Source organism: Ailuropoda melanoleuca, chromosome 8, assembly GCF_002007445.2.
Source record: "Ailuropoda melanoleuca isolate Jingjing chromosome 8, ASM200744v2, whole genome shotgun sequence".
NCBI lineage: Eukaryota > Metazoa > Chordata > Mammalia > Carnivora > Ursidae > Ailuropoda > Ailuropoda melanoleuca.
The window spans coordinates 42,079,203-42,089,811 of NC_048225.1; the positions used below are offsets into that span (position 1 = coordinate 42,079,203).

The 10,609-nt window shown below is 45.1% G+C and overlaps 1 protein-coding gene across 3 annotated transcripts in view; it reads left to right on the forward strand.

Moving 5' to 3' along the window:
• The first annotated feature begins 2,515 nt into the window (after positions 1 to 2,515).
• Positions 2,516 to 10,609, forward strand: part of RAB38 (RAB38, member RAS oncogene family) — a 65,535-nt gene continuing 57,441 nt past the window's right edge. The window contains exons 1-2 of one of the 3 annotated variants that reach the window (XM_034666174.1): positions 2,516 to 3,182; positions 8,905 to 9,765. In XM_034666174.1, the coding sequence (XP_034522065.1) occupies positions 9,564 to 9,765 (202 nt within the window). In that variant the 5' untranslated portion in view covers positions 2,516 to 3,182; positions 8,905 to 9,563. Of the gene's footprint in view, positions 3,183 to 7,045; positions 9,766 to 10,609 lie in introns of those variants that run through there. The other 2 variants (XM_034666173.1, XM_002925011.4) reach the window with 2 other exon arrangements.

Consider the following 10,609-nt stretch of genomic DNA (forward strand, 5'->3'; position numbering starts at 1 on the left):
CTCCCAGGAGGTTTGTGAACAGACAGATGATAACATAGATGTGTTTCATGTGAAATTTCAAAGTTTGCTTTTTTCCAAATAATATCCTAAACATTACATGGCACTAAGTATTTTTTTTTTTACAAATGTGATATTTAATAGCGATCAACTATTAAATTTTATAGATATGACATTGTCTTTTTAATCAATTTTCTATTGATCGGTACTCGGGGGGCTACTAAAAATCTTGTGCACAAATCTTTGAAAGACTGATTATTTTTTAGGCTGGATTCTTAAAAGAGGAACAGCTGGTTAAAGGCATTTACTGTTTGTTGCATAATTATGCCTATTTTCAAGACTCTTTACGTATATGGCCTGATTGTCTTTGAGAAGGTCTTACCAATTTAGAGAAGGTATTCAAAAGGGGTCTGATAGTGTGGGGTGAAGTGACCAGGCTGACCTGGGAGTTAGTGGCAGAGTCAAAAATGGAACACAGCCCTTAAAACTTCTAGTCCAGCAGTAACGGGACCCNGACCACCCCCCCCTTCCCTTTGCTCTCTGTGGATCCCAGGAGCAACGCTCAAGTTCCTTGTAGAAAAAAGCAAGCAGCTTATTGCATCCAGGGCTCAAAGTGTTTGGTAGTAAGACATGGCCTCACATGGTTCGTATTTTCCATTGTCCTTCAAACCTTTACTGTCTGCCCAAGCCAGGACAGTAAATGCAGCCCAGTCTGAAAGAAGACAGACCTCATCTACAGCCCATGGGTGTGTAATGGCAGGGACTGTGCCAGGTGCTGGTAAGATATATGATCAGTAGGATGGATTGGGAGGAAATCTCCAAAAGTAATTCTGGCAGGATGCAGAGCCGGGATGGCATACATAAACGCTACTGTGATGTAGGTGTGCCAGGAAGGAGAGGACCTTGTTGGACGTCAAGAGGTTTATCCTTTAGGATTTGGTTTGGTTGCGTAGAACAGAAAACCACTCAGGAAGTGTTAAATAAGACCAAATTTGTTACTTTCAAACATAAAATCAGTTCAGAGATTGTGAGTAGAGACGTGCCCTACTGGAAAAAATTATTTCTGAAGAAGATTGATCTCAGAGTGGTAACAGACAGGTCTAAGAAGGGGAAAGAGACTTCCTGAGGAAGCAGCCACTTGATGAGATGTCAAGAGGGACTGAAATGGAAAGCACAGGGTAAGTGGGAGGGATACCGGAAGGAAGAATCAGCAAATTGGTGTCCAAGTGGAAAAGCAGGACATGAGCAGGAAGGAGACGAGGATGATATGAAGGTTTGGGAGAGGGCCATCTCTTTAGGGGAAAGACGATACCTCCTTTCAGGCAGCTGAGCCTGGGCTGCTGGGGCAGGAGCTCCAGGACAACATGGGGAACTGTGTGACATTCTGGAGCGTGGGCCTCATTATGCCACCCATGAAATGGTGCCATGGTTCCCCTGGGAGGGAACATCTCAGCACTGATAAGATCAGTGGAATCAGGAGAAAGGTTGGCTGGAGAAAGACTGAAACCTAAAGCACCAATTCTGAGCACCTGGAGGAGAGGCCTAGAAAACACTGTTACACAATGATGGCTGAAGCCTGGGATGGGGCTGCTGGCCAACCTGCTCCAAGATCCGTTTGCTGTCCATTCATTTAAAAAATTTTTTTTTTCTTACTTTGAAGTCAATAATGTTCCCTGTAAAAAAATATATAGAAAAGTAAAAAAAAAAATGTAATACAGCAAAGCAGTAACCTCATCATCCAGAGATAATTTCTGATAACAAATAGATTTTCCATACCTTTTTTTGGTGGGTATTTATGTATATATGTAAAATGGAAACTAGGTAGATAGATATGCCAAATCGGGTATTACAATATTTTATTTTTTTCCAATTTTAAAATATTGTGAAAAATATGAACACCTTTCCAAGTCATTCGGTATTTTTCTTTTACCTCATTTTTATAAAGCTTGTATAATGTGCCATTGCATATTTATATCATTATGATATTTAACCTGATGCACATTTAGGAAGTTCCCATTCTGTTCTATGATAAGCAACACTGTAATATGCATTCGTGAAGTTAAATATGTACAAACCTCTAATGATTTTGTTACCATAAATTCATATAAATGGCATCATTCGGTCAAAGGGCACATACATTTTTAAGGTTCCTGATACATATAACCACATTTCCCTCCAATGGCTTTTTCTCAAATTATAGACCCACCACAATCATATGATCATGTCCATTTCTTTGCATCTTTGTCAGTAATGGGCATTTTTAGTATTAAAATATATTTGTTTGAAAAGTGGAAGATGGTATCTCATCGTTTAATTTTCCTACTTCTATTATTCCTGGCTTTTCATTTTTCTTGTGTGGTGGTTTATTTATATCCCTGTCCGTTTATCTTTTTGGATGTTTTAAAATAATTTACTAGAGCTTTTTATATATAAACTCTATTCCCTTTTTGTCTGTCTTAAAAGTTGCAAATTTTTCCTCAGTTTGCATTTACCATTTGTCTTGCCTCTGGTAATTTTTAATATATATACATTTAAAATGTTTTTCCTTTATGAATTCGGCCTTTTGCATAATGCTTAAAAATCCTTCGCCCTCAATAATATTGAATAGATGTTCACCTCTGTGTTCTAACAGAGTGGAGTAGAAGAAATGCACTTAGGAATTTGTCCAAGATAGAATCAGAGGACACAGATGAGGGGAGGTGTGGGTAATTCAGAGGGAGGAGTCGAGTGTGACTGAGTTTTCAGGCTTGGTAGACTTTGGTAAGGGTGGAACCACTGACCAAAACCAGGAATACAGGAAAAGGAACAAGTCTGTTAGGGTAGATAATGTGCTCAGTTTTGCATATGCTGCACTTGACACGTCTGCCAGAGAGCCTGGTATAAGTGCCCCAAAGGCTGTTGGAATAGGGTATGGGATGCAGGAGAGGGTTGGAGTCTCAAACACAGATCTAGAAGTCATCAGCAGACATTTGATAGTTTAACAACATTTGCTTTTCAGTACATATCCTGGGCCAAACACAAGGTGAGGTACTTCACTGCCTCATTTCATGCAGGTGTCCTAAAAACTGCAGGAGGTGGAAATGATTATCCTCATTTTACACCTGAAGAGACAGTTTTACAGAAGCTACATTTCTTTATGGAAGTCCTACAGCTGGTTGGTGGTGAAGTTCAAATGGGAAACCAAGGTAAGTGGGCATGATTCCAGAGTTGAATCCATAGTCTTGTTTGCTCCATTGCCACAGAAGTGGATGAGCTCAGGCAGGGAAAGGCAGAGCCCCACAGATGGAGACTAGTAGGCTTGAGTGGTGGGAAGCAGAGAAAGGAAGGAGCCAGTGAAGGGATCTGGGAAGGAGGCAGAAGGGGAGGTAGAAGGCTATGTGTGTACTTGCTGACCAATGCTCTAACCAGAGTGCAAACATTCGATGGCTGGGACATTTTTTTTTTCCATTCAATTAGCCAACATATAGTACATCATTAGTTTCAGATGTAGAGTTCAATAATTCATCAGTTGCATATAACACATCACATCACAGGCCCTCTTTAATGCCCGTCACCCAGTAACCCCATCCCCCACACCTCCCCTCCAGCAACCCTCAGTTTCTTTCCCATATTTAAGAGTCTCTCATGGTTTGTCTCCCTCTCTGATTTCTCCCCATTCCGTTTTCCCTCCCTTCCCCTATGATCCTCTGTGCTATATTCTTATATTCCTCATATGAGTGAAACCATAAGATAATTGTCTTTCTTTTGTTGACTTAGTAGTTCCATCTACCTCAGTGTAAATGGTAAGATTTCATGGTAGGGACATTCTTGTGGATAAATCTGAGATCCCACTCCTGACCCTGACCCTCAAAAAAATTCTGTCATGGTGCTTTGCAGATAAATATTCTTGGATCGACACTCTGTCAGTAATTTTCTCTAGTTATCCTCTGAGCAAGACTATACCAGTCCCTTTGTCCCCACTTGTTATGGGCTGGGGGCTCACTCCCAGGAGATCCTGAGTATTATTAAGCTGTTGCCTTCTCTGAGAGCATCAGAAGTAGACTCCTTGTTTTATGTGCTCTATGTTTGCTGAATCAGATCACTCCCACAAATGGATAGCATGCCATCCAAATGGAGTGCTGCCTTTTTGCCTGTGTTGTTGAGGGAGGGTGCCATGTACCCTTTCATGTTTGAATCATGCATTTTTCTTTTTCTCCTTTATTGGATGTTTCCCTCCATACTTAGGGTTTTGTAAAACAGAAATAGAATCACCCCTCCCCCCCTTTTTTACAGCCATGCTGTCTGGGATAAGAGCAGAAACAAAGCTGGAGGAGTCTGGATCTTGATTTTACCGCATGGCCACAGGAGTGTGTAGAGTAGGAAAAGCAGGGATTCAGGAATCATGAGTTACAATTTTCATTCTGTCACTTTGGACAAATTATTTAAATTCTCTGATCCCCATTTCCCTTGTTACAAAGTAGGGATACCTACCAACAGTCTGGTTGGAAGGTAAATAAGTGCATGGTAGGTACTCAATACAAGGAAGTTGAAACTCTGAGTCATATCGAGTCATTTTGCTCCGTGTTCTCAGATGCTTGCTTTTTGGCCATTCCATAGCCTATTTGTACTTGTCCATATTGGGTGGGTTAGGAGGAAAATAAATCCCAGCTCAGCCCCGTCTGTTGAAAGCAAGTCAAATGTGTGCAGCTTTAGCATATAAGTTTAGCTGGTAATAAATCTGCTGAAAATGGTTTAGGGCATAATCTGCTTTTCTTGGTCCAAACTAAATGGCGGGTTCAAAAACTCACCTGCAATCAATTTCTGATGATAACCACTAAATATCCCATTATAGTTTTTCTTTCTGGGTAAAAAGTCCAACATCAAAATTCTCATAGACCAAAGTGTATTCATTTCAAGTACTTTCCATACAGAATCCATCTTGGCCTCTCTCCAAATAATGTGAAAATAGTTGCCTACTTCCAGATACCTGCTCAGTCCTGAGTCGATACTGGATATAACTCTCATTGCAAGTCAGTACAGGCTTCTGACAAGCTAGCAGATAAAAGGGGGACACTTTGAAGAGAACAAGAAATTCATTCAGCCTTAACTTGGCAGAACTATTTATTAAAATGATGATTTAAGAGATTTTTCAAATGTCACTCTTGGTTGTGGATCTCACTTGAGAGCTCTAGCCCTCTGCTTCAGGAATAAACATTCTTTTGGACAGCCTGGCTTGTTTCTGTGGTTTAGTGTAATTATTAATAGGTCTCCCTTTCACTCTCAAGAGTCCCTGTTTGGATGATAAATTCTATGGTAATCTCTTAGAGGCCTTTTTCAGAAGATATATTGCTTGCATTAATCTACGAAATACTACCTTACCTTTCCTCCAACAGTGTCTTTGGTACCCTATCTTGAAGTCATTTAAGTAATTCTTCAGAGCAATTGTGAAGAGCCATATGAACTAATGAATAACTCCCTACTGCTCTTTTATTGGTGAAGGCAAATAAAGTAACTTCGTAGGGACTCACGTAGTGCAACAGCCCTGGGAGGGAAACATGCGGGCTTTACGTTTATGTTTGTAAAGCAATTTCCAATCTTTTAAATTAGTTTTACCACTGAATACGTGCAAGAATATGCACCCAAGTTGGATAGCAAGGGAATGGAGACCTAGAGAAATCTAACTTGGTGCTTTCTGGAATGGCCTTCCATGCTTGAATTCTGAGCACTTTGTGGTCTCATACAGCTTTTACAGCCTTGAGTCATCTCCCTTCCTGTTATTCAGGAGAGGGCATGCTGTGGTGTAGCAATTTGAGGGTAGTAAGATTATCAAAGCATCACCAGAGATGCTTTAAGGGTTTTTTGTGGGAAACAGGTCTCCATGGTGCAGTGTGGCTGCTGAGAGGAGCCACATGGCACAACCCCAGCTATTCTCTCTGGAGAGAAGGAGAGCCAGCTTGTCAGGATAAAGCCAGGCATCCTCCCGGATAGTCCCAAGGTATCTGAGGCAGATGGATTCTCAGGTTGGGACAGATAGGTTCTTATGGCATCCCATAATCTGGGGGTAGAGGGAGGATAGGAGGCAAGGATGGTCGACCTATTGGCTAATGTCCTTTTCATTTAAAGCTACTCTAGCCTGAATCTAGTGGATATTCTGTCCTCAAGCTCCTGGCTCCCTGCTTGCAGCCTAGTTCTGAGGGAAGAAAAGTTCAAAGAGAAGGAAGGGGACACAGAAAGATATGCCATCCAAAAAATGTGCTTGGAGAGCCCTTATCTCTGTGGCAAATGTGGAGCAGCTGAGGAGAGAATGGAGCCATGAAACAGAAAGAGAACCGTGGCATGATGTTTGTTTTGAAATGGCCCTTCCACAGCCTTCTCTCAAATGTCCTAATTGGGTGGGGAGAGCAGATGGAATGCAGGATAGACAATGCTACAGCTCGGGCGGAAGGTGTCTAAAAGGCCCAGAGCTCTGACATGTGAGTCAGCAGTAAGCTCCAGAGATATTGCAACCCAATTCCTGCATTTTACTTGGGGTCTTTCCTGATTTCACTGAGCTGCTAGCCTGGCAAGCTCACCAAGCTGCTTTAGTCTAAAAGATTAAAAAATATCAACCAAGAGTAATTTCTTCCCACTGTGAAGAATTGTCATGAGACCTAAATGAATGACTCTGGAAACAAATTGCAATACTTCCTGTCTAGCCAGGGAGTTTGCTCTCTCTGGTTACCCACTGCCCCCGACAGAGGGATTTCCTTCCCCCTGGAGATGCAGGAGGCTAAAGCTTCAGGACCTGTTCCTTAATTTCTTCTTTGTGTTTGGTTGTTTGTTTTTGTTTTTTGTTTGTTTTGTTTTTTTGCTTAAAGACCACTCCCCCCCGGGGCGCCTGGGTGGCACAGCGGTTAAGCGTCTGCCTTCGGCTCAGGGCGTGATCCCGGCATTATGGGATCGAGCCACATCAGGCTCCTCCGCTATGAGCCTGCTTCTTCCTCTCCCACTCCCCCTGCTTGTGTTCCCTCTCTCGCTGGCTGTCTCTATCTCTGTCAAATGAATAAATAAAATCTTTAAAAAAAAAAAAAAAGACCACTCCCCCCCACCCAATTTTATAAGCTTCCAGTTTCAGAAAACCTGGGTCTGGGTCTGTCTGTCCTTCACAATAAATCTCACTGCCTGGTGTTCCAACATGCTCCTGATCAGCACAGACCAGGTGAGGGTGGGGATGACTCAGCTGGGACGAGGCTGGGAAAACAGGCTGGGGCCTGTGAAGCAGTTGGGTCAGGCATAATAGTGAGGGCTGGCTCATGTAATGTCTCAAACTTCAACCCCCTCCTTGTTTCCACCACCGGCTCCTTGCCCAGACCAAACTTGTCTTCATATCTACAGAGTCAGATTTTAGGTCTGGCGAGGGTCTTTGCCATTAAAGCTCATTTTTCAAGCTCTAAGAAGGGCCTAGGGCCCCTCAGTTTTGTGAACTCCCCTCCCTGCAAAATGAAGCCACAGTGTTGGCCAATACCTTACGCAGGTAGAATACTTGGTTCACTCGTTAGATATAATCTGCCTGGTGTGTCCTTGCGTGGGCGGAAACCAAAGAAGGATGTCTACCAATCTATTCACTAAAACACAAACCAGAGCAATTCTGCACACCTTCACTTCATGCCCATTATGAGCAAAGCTTCTGAGTTACCCTTCCGAGGGGATAGAAAGCTGACAAGACATGATGCTGGTCCCCAGTATTTATATCAGAGAACGTGGTGTGGAAAGCTCGTCCCTCATTTGCTATTACTAGCTGCCATTCGGCACCTACTATAGGCTGGGCACTTTGTTACCTAGCCCCTACTTCTACCACCAACCCTAGAAGGTAGATGTCCTTACTCTCATCTTGTGGATGTGGAAACTGAGGTTATGGGACTTACCCGGGTCAGGCAGCTGGGGTAGCCGTCTGCTTGTGAGGCCTGTGGAGGCTGAGGGACAGCATGTGCAGCGTCAGATGAAAACAGAAAGACAGTGGGCCGCCAAACGTTCTCTTCTCTGTTTCACACAAGCTTGTATTGGAATCCCGGTTTTATCACAGTGTGGGCTTGAGAAAGCTGCTCTCTGTCTTCCTTTTCTCATCTGTGAACTGGACAAAATACTTCCTGATACAGTTGGAAAGTTGAAATGAGATAGTGGGGACGTTGCTCAGTTCCTGGCACATTCGGGTACAAAATGACTCACTTCAGTACAGGGTGCCCATCTGCTCATCCCTTAGAGCTGCATGCCACTTCCTCAGAAATGGATGTTCCTACTGAATTGTTCCCTCCTTGGTGAGGCCTTCCCTGGCCACCCTATCTAGAAGGCCAACCCCAGTCCAACTCTTAGTACCTGTTCCCCTACCTTATTTTATCACTGACTAATATGTTACAAATCGTACGCATTTATTTTTGTTTGTCTTGTCTGCCCCCATCCACAAGAAGGTAAAGTTCTTGAGACCAGGAATCTTGTGTTATTTCTGTATCATCCCAAGCACAAATATGTATTGGTTAAAAGAATACATTAAAAAAACAAAGAAAAAAACCCTCTTTGGCTCAGAAAATTGGCTTCTAATTTGGCTTTTTCCTAAATAGTGGTTAGCTTACTTAAAATATCTAGGCCTCAGTTTCCTCCTTTGTAAAATGGGAAGAATAATGGTATCAATTTTAAGACTGCTCAGGTAATAAAGTGATATGTATATAAAAACTGATATAAGCAAATGGATAAATACTTGCTATTGTTATCACTTAAAATAATCTGACTAGTTATTGAAATTGTCTTTCAATGTTGCCCAGAGCTTTTAGGATAGGAGAGGAGGAGGCTAAAAGCCAAGGATGCCCCCTGCATTTTCAGCCCCCTGGTTCCCCTTGTTAGGCTGCTGACAGTTAAATAGGTGTGAAAGTGCTGGATGTTCTCCCTCCATGGCAGGTGACAGGTCTGGGTTACCATTATCATGTCATTGAGGAAGAAAGCAAACCGAGGCTTGCCCGAGGTCAAATGACTTGCCCAGGGCCACTCACCTCAAAAAACCAGGGCAGAAGGAACCCAAACCTGGATCTTGTCTCCTGAAATTGTATTGTCAGCTGCCTCTCTTCCAAGCTCTCTCTACAGTGCGGGCTGGGGGCGGGGCTGTGAGCTCAGGTGCCCTGGGTTCCCCGGGCTTGTCACTTTCATCTGCGGCAATGCACTGAACTTTTCCCCACGCAGTTTTCCAGCACGGAAAACATGGAAAATAAAGCCCACACCCCAAAGCTTTGTGTTCGGGATCACAGGCAAGGAGGACTCTTTGGAAACTGTAAAGTGCTGCACAAATAACCTTTGCAACAGGCATTAAGACTCGAGCCCCCTACGTGCCTTTCCCGGGAGACGCTCCACCCCCCTCCAAGGCGGCGCGGGGAAGGAAGGAGGATTAACCCCCTGGGCGCCTGTCTGGGCGTTTCTCCAGGCGGCGGGGAGGAGTTCCGCCCCTCGCCCCCGCCTCGCCGCTCCTCTCCCTGGCGCCCGCACTCGTGCTCCCGGAGTCCGTCTCCCGCCCAGGCCCCGGCTGCAATCCCCAGTCTGGCACTGCACGCGGGCGGCCCGCCAGGATGCAGGCCCCGCACAAGGAGCACCTGTACAAGCTGCTGGTGATCGGCGACCTGGGCGTGGGCAAGACCAGCATCATCAAGCGCTATGTGCACCAGAACTTCTCCTCGCACTACCGGGCCACCATCGGTGTGGACTTCGCGCTCAAGGTGCTCCACTGGGACCCGGAGACGGTGGTGCGCCTGCAGCTCTGGGACATCGCAGGTGAGCACCCCGGGAGGCGCGAGGGCAGGAAGGCCTCGCAGCGGGTCTGCAATGCCCGGGCAGGGGGGCTGCGGTCTAGTCCCGGGTGCCGTACCGCACAAGACTTTTCCTGGTGGGGTGGAGACTTGGTTTCAAAGAAAACAAAAGTTTCTCCCTCTCGCTAAACTTCAAGTGCATTCCCTGGCGCGTTGGGGCTGTTGCTTGAACTCCCTCACACACCCTCCCCTGGGATCTCTCTACCCAGTGCGGGCCTCCCCAGGGACGCACAGAGAAAGAGAGAGAGAGAGAGAGAGAGAGAGAGAGAGAGAGAGAGACTGTTGGGAGTTCTCAGCCTCCAGCTCTTTTTCCGGGCGTGGGCGACGCTGCCGGTGACGAGGCCCTTAGTGCCATGCCCTCCATCAAGGGGGAAGCCCTTAGATCGGTTAACAGCGGGAACCAGGAGTGTTCCAGGCAGAGGGGCTTTACCCATTGCTCTTTTTAATCTCTTAGTTTATTCCAACTCTTGCCCCCCTCTCAGTCAAGCGAGTTCGAGGTTTTCAGCTTTGAGGAACCCAAGGATCTTTGTGTGTGTGTATTGGGGGTATTGCGTTTATGTATTATTTCTGTGTTTCTCTCTGGCGCTCCGTAATGTATGAAAAGTAGCCTGTGGGGGGGCCTGGGTGGCTCAGTTGGTGGAGTGTCTGCCTTTGACTCATGTCATGATCCCGGGACCCTGGGATGGAGCCTGGCATGGGGCTCCCTGCTCAGTGGGGAGCCTGCTTCTCCCTCTCCCTCTGCCTGCCACTCCCCCTGCATGTGCTGCCTCTCTCTCTGTGTCAAAAAAAAAAAAAAAAAAAAAAAAAAA